The sequence below is a fragment of the Mesocricetus auratus genome, unplaced genomic scaffold, assembly GCF_017639785.1.
Source record: "Mesocricetus auratus isolate SY011 unplaced genomic scaffold, BCM_Maur_2.0 Super-Scaffold_4256, whole genome shotgun sequence".
In the NCBI taxonomy this organism is placed as follows: Eukaryota; Metazoa; Chordata; class Mammalia; order Rodentia; family Cricetidae; genus Mesocricetus; species Mesocricetus auratus.
The window spans coordinates 51,743,526-51,765,361 of record NW_024429182.1 but is presented as its reverse complement, the minus strand read 5'-3'; the positions used below and the strand labels follow the sequence as shown (position 1 = coordinate 51,765,361).

At 55.3% G+C, this 21,836-nt stretch overlaps 1 protein-coding gene across 5 annotated transcripts; it reads left to right on the top strand.

The window, feature by feature from the left end:
- Positions 1 to 1,556: 1,556 nt before the first annotated feature.
- Cdc42bpg (CDC42 binding protein kinase gamma) lies at positions 1,557 to 21,392 on the top strand. 5 transcript variants are annotated; one of them, XM_040748907.1, is made up of 37 exons: positions 1,557 to 1,815; positions 4,427 to 4,518; positions 4,600 to 4,683; positions 5,033 to 5,128; positions 5,499 to 5,647; positions 6,035 to 6,128; positions 6,265 to 6,465; positions 6,567 to 6,815; positions 7,205 to 7,284; positions 8,375 to 8,472; positions 8,570 to 8,650; positions 8,847 to 8,953; positions 9,048 to 9,227; positions 9,441 to 9,533; positions 9,657 to 9,778; positions 9,863 to 9,938; positions 10,161 to 10,267; positions 10,345 to 10,459; positions 10,767 to 10,915; positions 11,020 to 11,108; positions 11,409 to 11,461; positions 11,554 to 11,649; positions 11,726 to 11,785; positions 12,035 to 12,140; positions 12,385 to 12,518; positions 12,600 to 12,739; positions 12,828 to 12,909; positions 13,594 to 13,810; positions 15,841 to 15,903; positions 16,028 to 16,627; positions 17,473 to 17,570; positions 17,641 to 17,725; positions 17,844 to 17,964; positions 18,067 to 18,184; positions 18,373 to 18,487; positions 18,603 to 18,691; positions 20,258 to 21,392. In XM_040748907.1, exons 1-37 carry the CDS (start codon positions 1,560 to 1,562, stop codon positions 20,312 to 20,314), a joined length of 4,752 nt encoding a protein of 1,583 aa, XP_040604841.1. In that variant the 5' UTR covers positions 1,557 to 1,559; the 3' UTR covers positions 20,315 to 21,392. The 5 variants fall into 5 exon arrangements, with proteins under 5 accessions (XP_040604841.1, XP_040604846.1, XP_040604835.1 ...); XM_040748912.1 differs by having other exon boundaries at positions 11,551 to 11,649; positions 18,606 to 18,691; XM_040748901.1 differs by having other exon boundaries at positions 11,551 to 11,649.
- Positions 21,393 to 21,836: the final 444 nt, after the last annotated feature.

Genomic DNA, 21,836 nt, shown 5'->3' with positions numbered 1-21,836 from the left:
TTGTTTGCTGGGTTTCTTGGTGTAACATCTCTGGCTGTCCTGGAACTCAATACTAGATTTGTAGACCCCGTTGGCCTCAAACTCACAGAGATTCACCTGCCTCTGCCTCCTGAGTGCCTCTACCACCTGGTCTTTCCATATAACCCTGGCTGTCCTAGAATGTAGACCAGGCTGGCTTCAGACTCAGAGATCTGCATGCCTCTGTTTCTGGAAAGCTGAGCCACCATGTCTAGTTGGAGTATTCAATACAAAAAGGAGTCCCAGCTCTGTCCCGGTGCAGCACTAAATCTTGGACTCAGTTTCCCCTCCACTCTGGTATGGAGTTGAAGGCTGCTTGGAGATGGGTTTTCTCAGGATTCAGCTTTCAGAGAAGTTAAGCGCCTTGTGGAAGTGATATAGGGAGTGAACTAAGACTTGAGGCCTGGACAGTTGGTTCGTGACTGACCTCTGTAGCTGGAAAATCAGCATTCCAGGACCCGGTCCCAGCCTCCTAGTTCTCCAATGAGAACTTGCTTACACCTCCTCTGGTCTCTGGCGCCGCCCTGTGGTTTCATACCTTCTGTGGGCCTCATTCTTGCCCGGCCCCGAGGAAGGCTCAGAATCCCTCGGGGAAGACGCTGCCAGGACTCCACCGAGCCACCTAACAATGTCAGCACCTCTTGGCTGCATAGTGTGTTCCAGAACAGCCTATCAAAAACAAAAACAACAAACAAAAAACATCAATCCCAATTCTTGCCTGCCCTTCCTCCTCCCTTGGCAGCAGTGCAGAGGCTGCCCAGATTTGAATTTGAAACTTGAGTCTCCTTCCCAGCCTGACTGATCTGGGAAAGAAACACACGCCTGTGTTTTCCCCATTTCAAACTGTGGAGCCCACGGAGAAGGGGCTCTGCAGATCAAATGAGAGACCCGCAGCGTTTCTAAACCCCCTGTTTGACAGGAGTAGGGGTGTCCCATTCAATTTGCCCCTGCAAACATTCAGAAGATTTCCTCCCTCAACACTGGGACCCTGATCCTGCCATGCACCCTTCCATTTGGTATCTGGTTCTGGCGAGAACTATGGTCTCGTAGGATCGAGGCCAGCACAGCTGGACACAGCTGGCCAGAAATCAGAGAATTCGCGGGACAGAGCCAGCACCTCCTCCCTCTTTGCTTCCTTCAGCCCATCTCGGACTTCTCGAGCCCTCCACATTCCAGGTCAGGCCCGCTGGCCTTGTTCCCGCCAAAGCCTTAAAAAGCGGTACCACCTAGGTCCACAGGAGGGTCAAGCCTCAGTGTATTCATCTGCTAAATGAGTGTGCCCATCCCTACCGCAACTACATGTCTCTGGGTTAACTTTAATGATGTAAAGGAGATCAGAAACTTTTTTGGGGGGAGTGGTGGTGGTGAGTGTGTTGCCTTAGCGCGGCTTGCAAACCCGGGCGAGAGCGGACTACAACTCCCATCCGGCTCCAGGGCCGCAGCCGTCCCTAGCCCCTCCGGCCTGGCTGAGGGACAGGCCGCTGGTCCCGGCGCGCGGGAAGTTGCGTGCCCTGGGCACGCACCATGAAGGTCAGGGCCCCATGAGGGTGTCGGTGGGGCTGGGACTGGGGCGGCACTGGGATGAGATGGGCCTCTCGCGACCCCAATGGACCCCCCCCTCCAACCCCGCCCAGGAGTTACTTTTCGTGTCCCGCCCTTCCACTTCCTGGCCGAGGATCGGCCCCGCCCCCGCGCGCCTCCGCCTTCCCACCTTCACCTTCAGTCGCAGCTCCCATTGGTCGGCGCGCACCTGCCCGTCCGTCGGGGGCGGGCTTGGAGGGCGGGGCGGGCAGCCAGGTGAGGGAGCGCGGGTAGCGACGGAGGAAGGTGACAGCGGGGAGGGCGGGAGGGTGGGGGGAAGCCGCTCAAAGCGAGCCGCGGAACCACGGACGGACCGCCGGACGTACGGACGGGCCATGAAGGCAGCCGGGCTCTAGCCTGGGTTGTGGGGCTCCAGCCGCAGCTATGGAGCAGCGGCTGCGTGCGCTGGAGCAGCTGGTACGGGGCGAGGCCGGTGGCAGCCCGGGGCTCGACGGCCTCTTGGATCTGCTGCTTGGGCTGCACCACGAGCTCAGCAGCGCCTCCCTGCGCCGGGAGCGCAACGTGGCGCAGTTTCTGAGCTGGGGTGAGTGGTCAAGGCAGCCCCCGGGAAGGGAGGCTGGGGGGACACCAGCCCGAGCTCTACCTCCCCAGACCCTTCCCCAGGGATGGCGCACTCCAGAAACTTCTTCCTGAAGACACACTAACTCCTCGCGTTGTCTCTAACGCTTGCCGTCGAACTCCACAGCCTGCTCACTCACCTCATCTTACCTCAAACTCCCAGACACAGGGACAGGTACACAACGTACACCTCACGCACTCGCTCATCCCCAGCCGTAGACCCCGGACATATGTTGCCAATACACATCCTCCACAACGGTCACCTCCAGGATTCCTTGGTCACACGTCACACTTCATGCCCCACCCAGAACACACATTCAGGTGGACTCCCGTTTTGTCACATAAACACAGACTTTCTCAATCTCCTTTTTTTCTTCAAGAGATTGGGACTTTGCTCTGGGACCCCACCCACCTGTGTGGCTCTTCCACGCACTCAAATCTTCCAACCTCACCTTGCAGACAAGTCTCCTTACCCCAGTCCCTAGCCTGGAGGAAGGACAAACCTCAGCCCCTTTGGGGACTTGGGTCCTCAATGGAAGCGGATCTGCACCCTTTTCTGTTTGACTCATCTGAATCCTTGGGAGCAGATGACCTAGGGCAACCCTAAACCCAGTGTAGGCTCTAGTGACATTTTTACACTAGTCACACCTGGCCAGGCTTTGGAGGGGAGGGCATAGGAACTGGGCCTGGAGGGTGGGTGGGGTGTTTGCCCAGTAGGTGATCAGCGTTCCTGGCGCTCCTGAGCCATGGATAGGCATAAGACTGGGCCTGGTATGGTTAGGGGTCTATCCCGCAGACTTGCCATTTCTGCCTGAGAGCAGTGTAGGGTCCTGCCTTGTTGCCTTCCTATTTCCTGTGACTTTTGTGTGTTATGCATGTGTCTGAGTTGGCATCACCCCGCCATGACACTGTGTGTGTGTGTGTGTGTGTGTGTGTGTGTGTGTGTGTGGTTTTCCTGCCTGCCTCTGGCACATCTGCCTGGGACCCCAACATAGGGGACATCTGTTGACATCTCCTGAGGTGACTCCAAGGCCAGGTGTGACTCACGCCTCTCCTGCCCCAACTTGTCCCTTGCTCCTGCCCAGAGCCCCCACCCCTTCTGGCAAGACAAAGGTACTGGGCATCCTGTTCAGAGGGATGGAATGTCTTGGTTCTGGGCAACAGGTTTGGCCTATGTGCCTGGTGGTCACCTCCGACAGCCCCACACGACTGGTAGCTGCCCCTCCCGAGCTCTGTGCACAAACTGGGAAGAGACAATTAATTTCTGTAGTGAGGTTTCCAAACCACCCCCGCTGTAGGGTTCTGCCTGATAAACCCGTGGAGCAGCTCTCTGCCCCACCCATGCCTGCCCAGCTGGCAGGGAGTTTACCTCCTGGCAGGGGGAAACTGAGGCAAAACGCCAGACCATAGATAACCCCCAATCCTCACTGGTCACTCCTGTCTTCCTCACTTCCCAACACTCAGTGCCCTCTCCTCTGGCCTAAGGCCACTCTAGTTCTGGGGAGAGCCTGGGAGTGGCCAGACATGGCCCTTGTGGAGGGGGGTGTGTGTGCAAAAGCCCCATCCAGAGAGGGAGGCAGGGCTCCAAGTGGCAGGGCTGTGAAGCCTGGAAGGAATCCTGTGTGCTCACACCCTCAGGTTCTGGCATTGAGCACCAGGTGGAGGTTTTGGCCCTGTTTTCCAGTCTTGTGAGTACCTAAGCAGACTGGCCTCTGTTCCTGACCCAGAGGCTCCACTTGGGGAGCACAAAGCCTGTCTTTCTGGAGCACTACGGAGACTGTCCTCCCAGCCCTCAGGGGCTGCCCCAGGCCTTTCCTCTACCAGATTACTCTGCATACAGGGTCCCCAGACCCAGGCTCCTCAATGGCAGAGAAGCCTTTCTGGGGACAAGGAATGTCACCTATCCAGTTTCCCAGATAGGCTCTGGGTTGGCCTTGAGGTACCAAAGGCTGTGAACTAGGTAGGGGTAGGTAGGAGTGGTATCTTCATTGTCTCTTGGGTGACCTGGGCAGCCAGAATCAGGACCCTGGCTGGGGAGGACCACAAAGTCCCTCCATATCACAGCTAGAGGTGACTTAGAGTCTGGAGCACAGCGGTCCCCTGACCAGGACCCTCAGTGTGCTTGCTGGTCAGGACCAGCCTGGCTCTGACCTGACTCTTGGCTGGGCTGTCTCTGGGAAAGTAATCCCTGTCCTACTCTCATGGGAGGTCCCAAGGAGAAGGCTCTGAGTCTACTCTATCCCCTCAGCCAGCCCCTTTGTAACAAAAGTGAAAGAGCTGCGCCTGCAGAGAGATGACTTTGAGATCTTGAAGGTGATTGGCAGAGGGGCCTTTGGGGAGGTAAGTGAATGTCCTGGGTGGCTGGGGAGGAGGGCCTTGCACTCGGTCTGGCCTAACCCAGTGCATGTTTGGTGCCCTCAGGTTGCTGTGGTTAGGCAGAGGGACAGTGGTCAGATTTTTGCCATGAAGATGCTGCATAAGTGGGAGATGCTGAAGAGGGCTGAGGTCAGTTTGGGGTCAGAGGCACCCTGCAAGTGGGTAGGGGAAGGTGTGTGTGCTGCCAGAAGAAGGGGCGGGACATAGGATGCCATTCTCAATAGTTCCTTATCTCCTACCCCTCACAGTAAACTTTACTTATGATGAAGTGGGATGAATTCCCATTCTTATAGAAACACTGAGGCCCACCATCAGAAAGCTGGGCTCAGGCTTATCCAAAGCCATCCCAGCATAGGCTTGAGCAGAACTTTCTTTGACCAGCCTCTGGGCATTTGAGTCCTTCATTCTCTGGGCTGGAGGAGGGGGAGTCCCTGGCAATTGATCCCATTCTACCCTCTGCTTTCCAAACTTGCTTCAGACGGCCTGTTTCCGGGAGGAGCGAGATGTTCTGGTGAAGGGAGACAGCCGTTGGGTGACTGCTCTGCACTATGCCTTCCAAGATGAGGAATACCTGGTGAGCATCTTTGAGTAGTGGAGTCTTGCCTGGGAGAAAGGAAACAGCCTGTCTCCCGTTTCCTGAGCCTTGAGGCTCCTTCCTTAGCTCTGCTTCTGAGCTGGCCGCCTACTGGGCATGGGAGCCCTTGGAAGGCAGAGGCAGACTGATCTCTGTGAGTTCAAGGCCAGCCTGGTGTATATAGTGAATTTCAGGACAGCCAGAGCTACATAGTGAGACCCTGTCCAAAAAAAAAAAAAAAAAAAAAAAGCCGTCAGTAGTTGCCAGAGTCACTGGTGAGCCCTGTCTTCCCAGAGCCCCCAAGACACAGTGGGGGGTCAACGGGTGTCCCCATACTGAGTCTGACTTGGCTCTACCCACTGTCCTCCAGTACCTGGTGATGGACTACTACGCTGGTGGGGACCTCCTCACACTGCTGAGCCGCTTTGAGGACCGCCTCCCCCCTGAGCTTGCCCAGTTCTACCTGGCTGAGATGGTGCTGGCCATTCACTCACTGCACCAGCTGGGCTATGTCCACAGGTGAGGCCTCGAGCTCTCACTTCCCAATCTTCCTCCCAAAAGCGCCTGCCAGTGCGCCTACCTGATAGGCAAGCAAGTCAGAGCTTAGTACAGGTAAGCCCCTGGCTCAAACCGTCCAGTTCTCAGTGGCAGACAAGTGGTGTGGTGTCCTTTTAGGGGACAGCTGACTCCAGCAACCCCCACAGTGCACTGTGCAGCTCCTAGAGTCAGCACTACGAACCTTTTCCTCCAGCCTAGCTGCCCTTTTCTTCCCCGGCACTTGCCTTCCCTAACTCTCTCGCGCATACACACACAGGTGTGAGCACGCACACAGGCAGGTGTGCACCTGAGTATGTGTCTAAACACATGCACGCATATTAAGCCCTTCTCTCTCACCCCTTCCTTTAGGGATGTCAAGCCTGACAACATCCTGCTTGACATGAATGGCCACATACGCTTGGCAGACTTTGGCTCCTGCCTGCGTCTCAACAACAATGGCATGGTAAGAAGCCCACCTAGAATTGGAGCTGAGGATAGCAGGCCAAATGCAGGGGCACTGGGTTCTAATAGGGGGTACCTGGAGAGTGGGGTGCCTGGGCCAGTCCCATGGCCTCATGGCATCAATACCCCTGCCACAGGTGGATTCATCAGTCGCCGTTGGGACTCCAGACTACATCTCTCCTGAGATCCTACAGGCCATGGAGGAGGGCAAGGGCCACTACGGCCCGCAGTGTGACTGGTGGTCACTGGGCGTCTGTGCCTATGAGCTGCTCTTTGGGGAAACACCCTTTTATGCGGAATCTCTGGTAGAGACCTACGGCAAGATCATGAACCATGAGGTTAGATTGTCTGGCCCTGGGACCTCCACACTGTATGACTGTAGGTGACTTCAGACCAAGGTGGGCTTCCAGCCTGACCTGGCTCCTCCTGCGACCCACAGGACCACCTCCAGTTCCCCTCTGATGTGTCTGATGTGCCTGCCAGTGCCAAGGACTTGATCCGACAGCTGCTGTGCCGCCAGGAGGAGCGGCTTGGTCGTGGTGGGCTGGACGACTTCCGGAAGCACCCTTTCTTTGAAGGTGTGGATTGGGAGAGGCTTGCAACCAGCACAGCTCCCTACATCCCTGAACTCCGTGGGCCTGTGGATACCTCTAACTTTGATGTGGATGATGATACCCTCAACCATCCGGTGAGTGACAGAAGCCTCTGTAAGAGGCTTGGCTTGACCTTCTGAGCTATGAGAACCTCTCCCAGATGTTCCCTACAGCAGTTGAAGGCCTAGGGTGAGGCCTTTGGACCTCTGAGGCTTATGAAAGTTATGGCGCACCTTGACTGACTTCTGTGTGGTGGGTTGTACCAAGTACTTTGGCCCTAGCTGTTTGGAAGAAAACTTGCAGCCTTTAGGAGACCTTGAATACAAGGGCTCAGGGTAGTTGCAGTTCCTTTTTTGGGGGGTGGGGGAGGGTGGGGGCAGGCTGTATTATTCCCCAGGTGCACACCTTAGTAAATGCCCAGTTCGTGGGACTCTTCTAGTTCCCACTTCGTCTGTGACCCTGACTCTCCTTCCCTCTCCTGTAGGAGACGCTGCCACCACCCTCCCATGGGGCCTTCTCTGGCCACCACCTGCCATTTGTAGGCTTCACTTATACTTCAGGCAGGTGAGTCTGGTCATCACACCTTCTGGGAATCTGGGAGCATGTGTAGCTTATCAGAGCCCTGAGGGAAGGGACAAAATGGCTTCAGCGTATGACAGGCACTCTCTGTCCTCAGGGTCAATCAAAGCTTAAATGTACTAGACTCTTGGCAGAGGCTATGAGGGAACTTTACTGTCCAGCCTCATTGGCCTCTGTACAAAGGGTTAGCATCATCCATTCAAATACCTCGGTTGGCCTGACACCCAAGAGAGGCACAGGTGGAAGGAGCACTCACAGCAATGCACCTGAGGGTCCTGGGCACTGGGTGTGACCAGCAGACTCCTCTCTCCAGTAGCTTTCAAGAACCCTTGTTAACTTCGTTGCTTGCTTTCTTTCTTTCTTTCTTTCTTTTTTTTTCCAAGACAGGGTTTCTTTTGCTTTGGAGGCTGTCCTGGGACTAGCTCTTGTAGACCAGGTTGGTCTCGAACTCACAGAGATCCGCCGGCCTCTGCCTCCCAAGTGCTGGGATTAAAGGCGTGCGCCACCAACGCCTGGCCTTTTGTTTTTTTTACGTTTATTTATTTGATTAATATTCGTGTGTGTGTGTGTGTGTGTGTGTGTGTGTGTGTGTTGGCATGATGTGCTGCAATGCACTTGTGGAGGGCAGAGAAGAACTTTCAGAAGTGAGTTCTCTCCTTCCACCATGTGGGTCCCAGGGATGGAATCAGGTGGTTAGGCTTGGCAACAGACACCCTTACCAGCTGATTCAGCTCACTGGCCCCTGAAGAGCCCTTTGGTTTTTTGAGACATGGTTTCTCTGTGTAGCCCTGCCTCAGAGATCTGCCTGTCTCTGCCTCCTGAGTGCTGGGATTGAAGGCGTGCGCCTTGTTTTCCATTTCCCTGTGAGGAAACAGGCTCAGGCTCAGATGTTGTCCATGGCTCACCAGGGTCACCCTGCTCATCCAGGTCCCCAAAGGCAGGGTGTGGTCTGATGGTTTTCTCCCAGCGTAGAGCCCAGGCTTGGGTCTAGAGTGATGTGCTATTTCTTGGATGGATGGATGATTGGTACATGAGGCTGGTTTTCTGCTGACTGTGTTCTCTTGTCCCTTTTCAGCCCCAGAGATGCAAAGAACACTGAGCTATTGGCTGCCCCAGAGCAGAAGCTCCACAGTGTGGAGCAGGAGAAGGTGGAGCTCAGCCGCAAGTGTCAAGGTACAGGGCATCTGGGCAAAGCTGGAACTGTCAGGCCAGGGTGAGGGGTTGACTGCTGCAGGCCCGGCTACTCACCCAGAGGCCCTTCTCCTGCCAGAGGCCCTGCATGGTGCCTTACAGCCCCAGGAGCTGGTGCGGCTGCAGAAGGAAGTACAGATTCTTCAGGAGAGACTGGCAGGTATCACTGTCCTGTTCTTGTAACAGCCTGGTCCTTTCTGGGTCCCAGCCCTGCCTCCTGTTGGGTGTGTGCTGTGTGGTCTGGGGATGTAGACCGTCTTCCTGGCTGTGGGGGAAATCTGTGAGATCCTGCACATGGAACGCCTGACTCAGGGAAGCTGGCTCTATGTGCAAGTCTCAATGACTGCTCCCGACAGAGACACTGAGGGACAGCCAGGCCCCCTTCTCACAGACTGATGGCCTCCCTGCTGAGAGCCCGGGCCCAGATAGTCAACTGCAACAGGAGAAGGACCGCATTCAGCAGGTGAGCCATAGGTGAGGTGGGTGAGTGACCTAGGGTTTCATGTCCCTGAGGTCAGTGCCCTGACTTAGTCTTTCCTTCTTGCCCTGGTCCTCAGGAGCTGAATGAAGCTCAAGCAGCATTGCAGGTGCAGGCTGCTGAACTGTGCCAAGCCCAGGACCGGCAGGAAGAATTCCTCCAGAGGCTGTGGGAAGCCCAGGAGAGAGAGGCAGCCACAAACAGCCAGATCCAGGCCCTGAACTCCCAGCTGGAGGAAGCCTGGGTTGTCCGGAGGGAGGTTAGTGAGGATAGTGGGAGAGGAGAGTAGCAAGGATTTAGGTTCAAAGTGTTGGGAACCCCATGTCCTTTTCAGCCCCGTGTGGCTGGTGTATTCCAAACAGGACCTGGTGGTGAGATGGGGCCATCTGTGTCTCTAAGTCTTTGTCAGAATGACACAAAGAGGGTTAGATGGACAGGGTTAGCATTACCTTGTCCCTGTATCTCATCACAGCTAGAAAGCCAGGTGGCCACCCTGAGTCAGGAGGTGACACAGCTCCAGGGACAATATAAACAAAGCCATGAGAAGGAATCTTCCCAGGCCAAGGTATGGAGTTTTCCCTCCCATGGCAAGAGACACTCCCCTTAGTCTAACCCCTTTTAGAGCCCCAGGGTGAGGTGGGCCACGGCTCCTCAAACACCTGCCCTGCTTCCTCTGTACATTGTCAAGACCATCCACGCAGCCCCTGAGACCAACGGCATGGGATCACCTGAGGGTCAGTCTCAAGAGGCCCAGCTGAGGAAGGAGGTGGCGGCTCTGAGGGAGCAGCTGGAGTATGCCTGCAGCCAAGGGTGAGCACATGGCAGGGGCAGCCAGGAGAGGACAGGGCCGCGCTGGGCTGGGAGTCAACTCTGTCTCCTTGGCCTTCTCTCCAGGATCAGTGTTGGGAAAGAGGAGGCTCTGTGCCAACTCCAGGAGGAAAACCAGCGACTGAGCCGGGAGCAGGAACGGGTGAGCAGAGGGGACCAGAAAAGGGCAGACTGCCAGCAGGGTCAGGGAAGAGTTCCAGGGTCCCAGCTGCTGGACACACTGTAGCACGGGGGAAGCATGGACAGACATGGGGCTCAGAGTGGTGGGTGATCTGTGGGGAGACTGACAGGGGTCAGATACCTGGTATATAGCCAGGCCTGCAAGGTCCCTGGGAACTGAGCCCACCGTCCTCTGCGGCCCCAGCTGGCAGAAGAGCTGGAGCTGGAGCTGCAGAGCAAACGGCGTTTGGAGGGTGAACGGCGGGAGACTGAGAGCAACTGGGAGGCCCAGATCGCCGACATCCTTAGCTGGTGGGTGCCTTGGGGCTGGGTGGGGCCTGGGTGTGGCTGAGGACCCAGACCATGACACATAGCCCATTCCTATTCAGGGTGAATGATGAGAAGGTCTCAAGAGGCTACCTACAGGCCTTGGCTACTAAGATGGCTGAGGAGCTGGAGTCCTTGCGAAATGTGGGCACCCAAACACTCCCTACTCGGCCTCTGGTGAGCCCCATGCACAAGAGCACAGCATCTGTGTGTTTGTGTAGAGGTCAGAAGACAGCTTATGGGAGCTGATTCTCTCTTCTTGCCATGTGGGCTCCCAGGGAGTGAACTCGTTTTCAGGTTTGGCAGGACACTTGCCTTCTGAGCCATCGTGTTATCCCCGAGCTCCAGGTTTATGCTGAGGGTTGAAGAAGGGAAGAGAGGGGTCTTTGGGTCTAGCCAAGTGGCATGGGCAGCCATATGCTGTAGCGGAAGGGAGGAGTCTCTGAAGCTGCCAGTCCCAGAAAACATCCTTGACTGCTACCAGGACCACCAGTGGAAGGCACGGAGGCTGCAGAAGATGGAGGCCTCAGCCCGGCTGGAGCTTCAGTCAGCACTGGAAGCTGAGATCAGGGCCAAGCAGGGTCTGCAGGAGCGGCTGACCCAGGTGCAGGAGGCTCAGCTGCAGGCAGAATGGTGAGGCCATGGGCAGACGCCACAGGAGTGGGGTCCATGGGCAGACGCCACAGGAGTGGGGTCCATGCAGAGGCCTGTGGTGAGCCATTACTCTCTTTCCCCAGCCGCCTGCAGGAGGCTGAGAAGCAAAGCCAGGCCCTGCAGCAGGAGGTGGCTGAACTACGGGAGGAGCTTCGAGCCCGTGGGCCAGGGGGTGAGTGCCCATTGCTGCCTACCCTGGAGCCAGTCCCAACTCCAGCCTCATAAATGCCAGGGAGCTCCCATGACAGCTGTGTCCATACGAGAGAAATCTGTTCCTCCTACACATCACTGTTTACACCAGCAACCTGTCTGCCACTCAGCACTTAATGAACACTGTTGTGTGCTGGACTCCCCCAAGCCCCACCTGTGGACATTTCTGCATCTTACTGAGCTGGAAACTGAGGCTCACAGCCACCCCTGGTTCCTTAGCCTGGGGTCAGCAACCTCAGTTCCTTGTACTCTTTGTCTACAGAGGCCAAGCCTTCCACCTCCCTCATCCCTCTCCTGTCCTTCCGGAACACAGAGGTAAGAACCAGGTAAAGGGACCAGTTAGGGAGGAGTCCTGGCGAGGAACATGGTGACTCATCTGTCTTCCATCCCCACTCATCCCCCAGAAGGATTCTGCCAAGGACCCTGGCAATTCAGGAGAGGCCCCAAGGTCTGGAGCAGAAGCCGAGCTGAGGCCGGAGGGCCGCCGCAGTCTGCGCGTGGGGGTGAGAGCAGATAAGAGGTTCCCAGGTGGGGCTGGGCTCTCAGCATACTCCCTTCTCACTCACTCACTTCCTGCAGACTGTGTTCCCCAGAGTGCCTGCCGCCACCACTACCCCTGCAGAAGGTCCTCCTGCTAAGGTCAGTGACCAGGGGGCCACTTTCCCATAATCCCTTTGGGATACCCCCACCCCTACCCCACCCCTGCAGGCCATGTTTAAGGTGGTGGTGCTGGTTTTTTTTTTTTTTTTTTTTTTGACATGGCCTCACAGGCACTCAGAATTGACATGGCCACTTGGCTCAGCCTCTCGGCCATCTGACCCTTTGGGATGGATCTTGGGGTACTGGGAGTCCCTGGCAGGAATGGTGACAGCATGTACCTCTTCACAGCCGGGCTCACACACACTACGTCCCCGGAGTTTCCCATCCCCTACCAAGTGTCTCCGCTGTACCTCGCTGATGCTGGGCCTGGGCCGCCAGGGCCTCGGCTGTGACAGTAAGAATCTTTCTCCTTCAGGATCTCCCCTCACACACAGCGCCCAGGGTATGACCCTGACACACCCAGGCTGTTCCTCAACCCAGCATCACCCATGCCTCTTGGTCAAATTTCCCCGACTCAGTTATTCCTTTCTCACTTGATGTCAATGGGTGACAGTTCGAGTGTCATTGGCCCCAGGGGAGCTGTTTAGGAAGGCTGCCTGGCTTGCCTCATCCTTCCAAAACTCTCCATTTCCCCACAGCCTGCGGCTACTTCTGTCATTCAGCCTGTGCTCCGCAGGCCCCACCTTGCCCTGTGCCCCCTGAACTCCTCCGCACAGCCCTGGGAGTGCACCCCGAGACTGGCACAGGCACTGCCTATGAGGGCTTCCTGTCGGTGAGCTGCGGCTAAGGGCTGAGGACGGTAGGCATGGGAGCCAAGGGCCTGTGCAGCCCTCCATGCCTGTCTCTCCCCTAGGTGCCACGGCCTTCAGGCGTCCGGCGGGGCTGGCAGCGCGTATATGCTGCTCTCAGTGACTCCCGCCTGTTGCTGTTTGATGTTCCTGACCCTCGAGGAAGCCTGGCCAATGGTGTCCTCCTGCAGGCTTTAGATCTGAGGTAGGTGCTGGGCAGTAACACAGGACCCAGGTGGTGAGGGTTCATTCAGAGACAGTGCAATCTCTCATGTAGCCTTTGTTCCTCCCAGGGATCCCCAGTTCTCAGCCACCCCTGTCTTGGCCTCGGATGTCATCCATGCCCAATCCAAGGACCTGCCGCGCATCTTTAGGGTGAGTGCTCAGGGCAGGCTTGGCCCAGCCTCCATGTGCCTCCTATGCTGGCCCTGTCTTGGTCACTGCTGCATCTCCACTCTGTCTTCTGCCAGCCACCTCACCCTCACATGCTAATTGGTCCATAGCCACTGTGAGCTTGCCACACGGCAGTCTGTCTATGTCCTGCTTCGTTTGCGGCCCCTGAATGGCTGCCCAGTACCCTCAGCAGGCTCTCAAGCAATACTTAGAGCCACCCAGCATCTGAGTCTGCAGACTTTCTCAGCCCTCAACCCCAGAGTCCTTACCTTACTAGCCATACCTTGCTTTTTCCCAGAGTGCCTTGCATTCATGTATAACTCCTCCTCAGTCTCATTCCTCTGCATAGAATTGTCAGAACCTTCCAGGCCCAGTCCCTTGGACCCAGGTTCACTAGCACTGGGTGGTAGTCTTGTCCCCTGGGCAATTATCCTTCATCTCTTGGCTTGCTTTAGGGATTCTACTCTGCGTTCCCACAGTGCTTATCTTTGCTGTTATGGCACCCGTCACTGGGCTCTGAAATTGCCAGTGTGCTTGCCTGATACTCTGTCTGGCTTACTCCCTGCCTAGCGCTATAACCAGCTGGCATGCTAGCAAACATCGGTAGGGGAAGGAGGAATGGATGGCTCTTGGTTGTAGCCCTCCAGCCTGACTCCCTCTCCACAGGTGACAGCCTCCCAGCTGACGGTGCCACCCACCACGTGTACCGTGCTGCTGCTGGCTGAGAATGAGGGGGAGCGGGAGCGTTGGCTTCAGGTGCTGGGTGAGCTGCAGCGGCTGCTGCTGGATGCACGTCCGAGGCCCCGGCCAGTGTACACCCTCAAGGAGGCCTATGACAATGGACTGCCTCTGTTGCCTCACACGCTCTGTGCTGCTGTCATTGGTAAGTCTTATGCTGGAGGACTGTCACTCTGAGTAGCCTGTAGGGAACGTGCAGGCTAGTAGGGAGGCACTAGCCTAGGCCAATCCCAGATGCATAGCCTCTCATCCCTCCTCTGTTGCTGTGTGGCAAGCCATGGGTCATGAACCACACAGCCTGGCTTCTCTCCACTTCATTTCTGTAGGTTCTGGTTCCCTTTTGTTGTCATTGTTCTGTTGACACCGGGTCTCTTTACATAGCTCTAGCTGTCCTGGAATTCACTATGTAGACCAGGCTGGCCTAGAATTCGCAGAGATTTGCCTGCCTCTGCCTGCGAGTGCTGGGGTTAAGATTAAAAGTGAACACTACCGCCGGGCGTTGGTGGCGCACGCCTTTAATCCCAGCACTCGGGAGGCAGAGGCAGGCGGATCTCTGTGAGTTCGAGGCCAGCCTGGTCTACAGAGTGAGTTCCAGCACAGCCTCCAAAACAATACAGAGAAACCCTGTCTCGAAAAACCACAAAAAAAAAAAAAAAAAGTGAACACTACCACTTCCAGCTGTTTCTCCTTTTTCTAAGAGAATCTCAGTAAGTGGAAGGAACAGAGTGTCCTGGGAGGCTGAGGCAGAAAGCTCCAGAGTTTAAAGTCAGCCTGAGCTGAGCTATATATGGAGACCTTGTCTCAAAAAAACCAAAAACACTAGGTGTGGTTTGGTGCCTGTATATAATCCCAGCACATGTAAGATCATAATGGAACAATTAGCTAAGGGTCATCCTTAGCTAATAAGTAGCTTAAAAAACAAAACAAACCGGATTGGAAAGCTGTCCCGGTGGTTAAAAGCACCAGCTGCTCCTCCATAGGCCCTGGTTCAATTCCCAGCACCCACATGGGAGTTCACTATCATCCGTAACTCCATAGATCACCCAATACCACTTTCTGTCCGCTACTGACACCAGGACCACACATGATGCACAGACATTACACACAGTCAAAACACTCAATACACACAAAATAATTAAATAATTTCTCTGTGGCTTTGGAGGCTGTCCTGGAACTCACTTTGTAGACCAGGCTGGCCTCGAACTCACAGAGATCCGCCTGCCTCTGCCTCCCGAGTGCTGGGATTAAAGGCGTGCGCCACCAACGCCCGGCGAGGATAAGAAGTTCAAAGCCAGCCTCATCTACACAGTGAATTGAGTGTAGCCTGAACTATGTAAGGGCCTTTTTCTTTCTTTTTTTTTTTTTTGGTTTTTCGAGGTAGGGTTTCTCTGTGGCTTTGGAGGTTGTCCTGGAACTAGCTCTTGTAGACCAGGCTGGCCTCGAACTCACAGAGACCCGCCTGCCTCTGCCTCCCAAGTGCTGGGATTAAAGGCGTGCGCCACCAACGCCCGGCTGTAAGGCCCTTTTTCAACAAAACAAAATGAACAACCAAATAGGAGAATTACCCCAAATTCGTGCCAGCTTGGGCCAGCTACATGGTGAGTTGTGGGTCTGGGTTATGGAGTAAGACACTGTCTCTACAAAAACACAAATAGCACTCTTTGTCTTAACTTTCTTCCTGGCAGCTGGGTGAGCAAGGGGGTAGACGCCTGTTATAGTTTCACTGAGTAAGGGTCCTCCCTCCATAACTGACCACTGGGAAAGGGGCAGGAAGCGGGGGTCCCTGGCTTCTTCCTGCAGCTGAGGCCCTGAGCCAACTCCAGCTTACAGGAGCCCCTGGGTCAGTCAGGAGCCAGACATGGGGGTGTTTGCGGATCTGTGCTTGTTAGCACTTTCCCTCCCCTCTGCCGTCTCTTCTTATGGCAGCTCTGTAAGAAGGTGCTGTCCTGACTTCATAGAAGGAGAGTAAGATTTACTCAGAATCTCACAGCTCAAGGTAGTGGGCCTCACCCTGACCCCTGTCACCAAGGCCTTTCCTCATTACAGCCAGGGTAAATTGTGAACAAGAAGGGCACAAGGATGGGGTGTGTGGACAGTGTGTGGGGTCGCCAATTCTATTGCCTCAAGGTGTTACTGGACAAGCACTCTGACCTCTGACCTCTCTTCTTCTGTCAGATCAAAAACGGCTTGCCCTGGGCACCGAGGAGGGGCTGTTTGTGATTCATCTCCACAGCAATGGTACCATATGGCTGGACTAGGGTGGGTGTGGGCCTGGGGAGGGCCAGCCCCAGGGTACTCGTGACCATGGGCACCTGCTGCTTCTCACCCACATGCTCCTCTCTCTGTCCCGCCAACCCCACAGACATCTTCCAGGTGGGGGACTGCCGCAGGGTGCAGCGGTTGACTGTGAGCTCTGCAGCTGGTCTGCTGGTCGTTCTCTGCGGCCGTGGTCCCAGTGTGCGCCTCTTCGCCCTGGCTGAACTGGAGAATGCTGAGGTGTCAGGTGTCAAGATCCCTGAATCCCGAGGTTGCCAGGCTTTGGCAGCTGGGCGCATACTACAGGCTCGGACCCCTGTGCTCTGTGTGGCCGTCAAACGCCAAGTGCTCTGTTACCAGCTGGGCCCAGGACCAGGGCCCTGGCAGCGCCGAATCCGAGAGCTACAAGTGCCAGCTCCAGTGCAGAGCCTGGGGTTGCTGGGCGATCGGCTCTGTGTGGGTGCTGCGGGCACCTTTGCTCTCTACCCACTGCTCAATGAGGCTGCACCCTTAGCGCTGGGGACTGGCCTGGTGCCTGAGGAGCTGCCGGCGTCCCGAGGGGGCCTGGGGGAGGCACTGGGTGCTGTGGAGCTCAGCCTCAGTGAGCTCCTTCTGCTCTTCGCCACTGCTGGTGTCTACGTGGATGGCGCTGGCCGCAAGTCACGAAATCACGAGCTACTGTGGCCAGCGGCACCCACTGGATGGGGTAAGGCCAGTAGAGGGCCCAGCAGGGTGGGGACAGGCACTGGAGGGTCAGCCACCCTGTTCTGTCCTGCCTAGGACCTTCGTGTCCCTAGCCTTTGCTTTTGTTCTTCCTGACTTCATTTTCTACCTGACCAACTTCAATGGCAGCACTTATGCCACAAGTGACCATCATGATGGCCGTCGCTGTCAGTGCTGCCTTTACACCCCTTCCCTCTCCCATTACTACTCCCTAGTCTCACACCACCTCTTGGTTTGGTTCATACCTGTGTCCTGGGTCTTGCCATGCCCTTTGTGACTGCTTTTGTGCACTGGGGCCTGTGAAACAGGCTAGGTTGACTTCTGCATCCAGCACTCGCCTGGGCAGGCACACCCTGGGGGCTGTGCTTCTCCGGAAGAATGAGCGAATGAATGGAGCAGGGGCATGATCTGGTGTGGTCACTTGTAGCGGGTGTGAGGGTGGGGGTCAGAAAGGGGAACTGTCCTTTATGAGTAGAGGCTCTTCTGTGGTGAGGTCTGGGGTTAGGTGCCCCACAGACTACATTGGCCATGTCCTGCTCTCCCTCACTAGCTGTCTGACCTTGACCATTACTTTGCTCTGAGATTTCCATTACCTCATCTGTAATGTCCAAGATCCGGGTGATTATAGTACCTGCTCCTACTTGGATCGGCCCAAGAGTAAAGAGAGGACAAACATGCCAAGTATTCTGAACTGTGTGGGCATGTAGTGAGTGCTGGCTATTATCTCATCTGTTACAGAGCTGGGTGGGGCAGGCCTCCCTGTGGGACAGAGAGGTGCCTGACTTGCCTGTGGCTGCGTAGTACATAGAGGCTGTTCCTCACCCGCAGGTTACACAGCGCCCTACCTAACAGTGTTCAGTGAAAACTCCATTGATGTGTTTGATGTGAGGAGAACAGAATGGGTGCAGACTGTGCCACTCAAGAAGGTGAAGGTCTACTCTGGATGCGGGTGGGATGGGGTGGGGAACATGGCCTGACCTCTGTTTTCTGCCTCAGGTTAGACCTCTAAATCCAGAAGGCACCTTGTTCCTCTATGGCACCGAGAAGGTCCGCCTGACCTACCTCAGGAACCCGTTAGCAGGTGAGGGAGTGTAAGCCTGCCTACATCTGTGTGCGTGTTCACCTGTGCGCAAGTGTGAGCTCGTGCACCAGCTGGCTGGGACATGTGAGCACCTCCCCATGTCCCTGAATTTCCACAGAGAAGGACGAGTTTGACATTCCCGACCTCACTGACAACAGCCGGCGCCAGCTGTTCAGAACCAAGAGCAAGCGCCACTTCTTCTTCCGGGTGTCTGAGGAGCTGCGACAGCAGCAGCGCAGGTCTGCATGTGTGGTGTGGCTGTGGCTGCTGGGCGGAGCTTTCTGCTCTTAGGGGCGGGGAGCGGTTTGCAGCCCCGCTCTTTGCACCCCCTCTGCCTGCAGGGAGATGCTGAAGGATCCTTTTGTGCGCTCCAAGTTCATCTCACCACCCACCAACTTCAACCACCTGGTACACGTGGGCCCTACGGACAGGAGGTCTAGTGCCAGGGACGGGGCCAAGGTGAGCTCTCTGGAGCCAGTCTCAGTCACCCCTGTGGTGATTGATCCAGTCACAGGCTTCTGTTGATTTCTTGGCTCATTCTGCTGATAACCAGACCTCAATACATCCATACCAGAAGCTGAGTTCCCATGGGCAGTGCTTCCTGGTCCCAACCTTCTGCTCTGTCCCCTGACACTGTTTTCTTCCAGGAGAAGAGCAGAGGTCCTCGCAGCTCCGGACCGCAGCGGCCACACAGCTTCTCAGAGGCACTGCGACGCCCAGCGTCCATGGGCAGCGATGGCCTCCCTGGAGAGACAAACCCCAGTAAGGGTAGCCCTACAGCCTCCAGCACTTGCATGCCTCCTCCAGGTCACCGCTCCTTCTGAGCCCTTAGATCTAACCCAGGCATTTTGTCCTTCCATCTCCCTACCCCTGCCAGCAGTGAAGAGGAAACCTTGGACATCTCTGTCCAGCGAATCAGTGTCCTGTCACCAGGGGTCCCTGAGCCCTACAGCATCCCTGATACAGGTGAGCCAGTGAGTAGGGCTTTCCCTCCCCCACTCAACGTTCAGACACTTTTTGAGTAAGCTCTGCACTGGAACAGGAAGCCAGAGACCTATCTGAGCACAGAAAGCCTGCAGAGTTACTTTCCCAAGCCCCTGGAGGCACATGGACCCATCTGAACTCCTAGCTCGCCTAGCCATAGCTGTGTGCTCCCAATCAGGGAGGACCAACCGCCCTGAGCTTGTCCTACCTGCAAAATGGTGATATTACTGTGGCACCGGTGACAGCAGACGGTCCCTGCACAGTGTCAGCTGCATGGGAGGGGTGTCCTATAACAGGAGCTTGTGAGACTGTGTGCATAGCATGTGTGAGAGTGCCGGTGTGTACATGCCACAGCACACATGTGGGGGCCAGAGGACAACTCTCAAGAGCTGGTTCTTCCCTTCCACTAAGACATTGTCTCTTGTTTCTGTCCTGTGTGCTCCAGACTGGTCAGCGTACAAGCATCCAGCTGATACTCCTGCCTCTGTTTCCCATCTCAGTGTAGCTGTGCTGGAATTACAGATGAATGCCTGCATTTAGTTTTTTACCTTGGTTCTAGAGCTCGAATTCAGGTCATCAGGGTTGTGTGGCAATCTTTTTTTTTTTTGGTTTTTCGAGACAGGGTTTCTCTGTAGCTTTGGAGGCTGTCCTGGAACTTACTTTGTAGACCAGACTGGCCTCGAACTCACAGAGATCTGCCTGCCTCTGCCTCTGCTGGGATTAAAGGCGTGCGCTACCAATGCCTGGCCTCCGAGTGAGTTCCAGGACAGACTCCAAAACAATACTGAGAAACCCAGTCTGGAAAAAAAAACAAAAAAAAAAAAGAGAATACTGCATACATAATAAATAAATCTTAAATAAAGAATGTAGCTCAGGTTAGGCATGGAAGTGTGTGCCTTTAATCCCAGCACTCAGGAGACAGAAACAGCAGGATATCTTTGAATTCAAGGCCCCAGAGCTACATTCTTTTTTTGTTTTTGTTTTTTGTTTTTTTTTCGAGACAGGGTTTCTCTGTGGCTATGGAGGCTGTCCTGGAACTCGCTCTGTAGACCAGGCTGGTTTCAAACTCACAGAGATCCACCTGTCTCAGCCTCCCGAGTGCAGGGATTAAAGGCGTGCGCCACCAACGCCCGGCTTCTTTACCCTTTTCTAAAGGGTCTCATGTAGCTTAGGCCAATACTGAACTCACGATTCTCCTGCCTCCACCTTCCGTGTGCTGGGGCTACAGCCAGGCATCTCTACACCCAGTTCGTGCTGTGGGTTTTCTTCCAGGCTTTACGTCTTTGTCCATCCATGGGATCCGTGGCAGGTGGGGTTAGTTTTCATTTCCCTGCCTAGAGCACAGCGTTTTGACTGGATGTGGAATAAGCAACAGCGCACTGGGTTTGTCCCTGTAGTTGTGGTTCTTTGAGGACTCACCACACCTCCAGGGCACCTTCCTTTATGGTCCTGCTACTGCAAGTGCTGGGTCCTTCAAGACTTCTGAGAGGCACTGGCGCCATGGGAAGAAAGTCCTCTTCCTGTCTGACTTCCTGTTTTTCCCTACAGGTCTCAGAGCGACCCCGAAGTCTCCCCCCAGGCCCGGAGTCAGAGGGCACCCCCTGATGCTCTCTGGCCGTGCCCACCCAGTCCCAAGACAGAAGGAATGAGGAAGCGAAGAGCTTGTGGGATGCCATACTCCGGCTGGTCCGGGACGTGTTGAAATTCAGACTCAGGGACAGCCTAGGTGGAGGGCTACGAGTAAGGCTTGCCTGGGTCTCCAGGAATAGGGTCTGACTCCTTGCCCACATCCTGCCTTTTCCCTGGGCTTCTACCACAGGCCAACATTGGCCTCTGCGAGTGCCGTGGCTCTGATGCCCAGGGATGATGTGCCAAAGCTGTACTTCAAAGGTCCAAGCCCTGGGAAGCTGGTAGGAGTCAGGATGAGGAGTGGGGAGGGACAGGTCCTTGGGAGTATGCTGGGTGTCTTGTCTGTGTAGCCTGGGCCCCAGCTAAGGCCAAGATGAAGCATGCCAAGATCTTTGCTCGGGGTCAGGCTGGAGATACCGGCTCTGATGTAGAGGGAAAGGGTAGGAAAGGAGAAGGAACAGTGCAGGTGAAAGAGGTGAGAGAAAGGGGAGGAGCAAAGGAAGCAGAAGAGGAAGTGATGCAATCAGAGGAGATCCGTGCTAACCCGAGGAGGAGGAGGACAAAACGAGTGATGAAGAGGCGATGATGGAGGCAGATGTGAGGAGGCCAAGTGAGCAAGGGGGGAACCAGACCCAGGAACTTTTCTCTGGGGAGGGGCTTAGGATTGAGAGCAGGACTATTGCCAGCTAATCCGTCCAGGAAAAGATGCTTCCTAGGCAGGAGGGGATGGGAGGGTATTTATAAGGGCTTCTTGGTGGGAGATGGACACCCTGCGGGGCCACTGGAGATCTCCAGGCACACTTTGGTCCTTCCCAGCAAGGAGGATCCTGTTTTGGAAGCTTCAACCAAGTGTATTAGGGGAACATAGGGGGCATTTTATTATTGATTACAGTCATTATTATTGTTATTATATTGCTATTTTTATTAAACCTTGCCCTGTTACAGTGTGGGAAGTAAAATAAGTATTTATCTCCTTAAATGGCACATTCCCGGGAGGGATGGACCTTAATGCTCTGAGATGCAGCAAGAAACCAATAAAGCCAACTTTGTAAGCTGCCGGCCTCCTGACCTGGGTCTGTCTTGCTGTGCAAACATGGGAGTGGGAGATAGGAGTAATGGAGATCATGGACAGTTGAGAGTTGACCTGGGTATGTGTGAGAGAGCACCACCACCATGCCCAGCTTTCCCCTATGTTCTGGGGATCAAGCATAGGTTCTTGCTGGCAGTGCTGGCGCACGCCTTTAATCCCAGCACTTGGGAGGCGGAGGCAGGCAGATCTCTGTGAGTTCGAGGCCAGCCTGGTCTACAAGAGCTAGCTAGTTCCAGGACAGCCTCCAAAGTTACAGAGGAACCTGTCTCAAAAAACCAAAAAAAAAAAAAAAGATCAGATGACATGCTCAGATTGGGTAAATAAGGACAGTTTGATAGTGAAAGGCTGGCTTATAGATGTGTGGGCAGTTTGGGGGAGCCTCCCCAAGGAGGGTAGCACCCCAGGATC

Coding starts and splice junctions, on each gene's coding strand:
- Cdc42bpg (XM_040748901.1), top strand. CDS start 1,560: ATGAGGGTGTCGGTGGGGCTGGGACTGGGGCGGCACTGGGATGAGATG. Junction 16,628..17,472: donor AGCGGCACCCACTGGATGGG/GTAAGGCCAGTA, acceptor CCTCACCCGCAG/GTTACACAGCGCCCTACCTA. Junction 18,185..18,372: donor GTGCCAGGGACGGGGCCAAG/GTGAGCTCTCTG, acceptor GTTTTCTTCCAG/GAGAAGAGCAGAGGTCCTCG.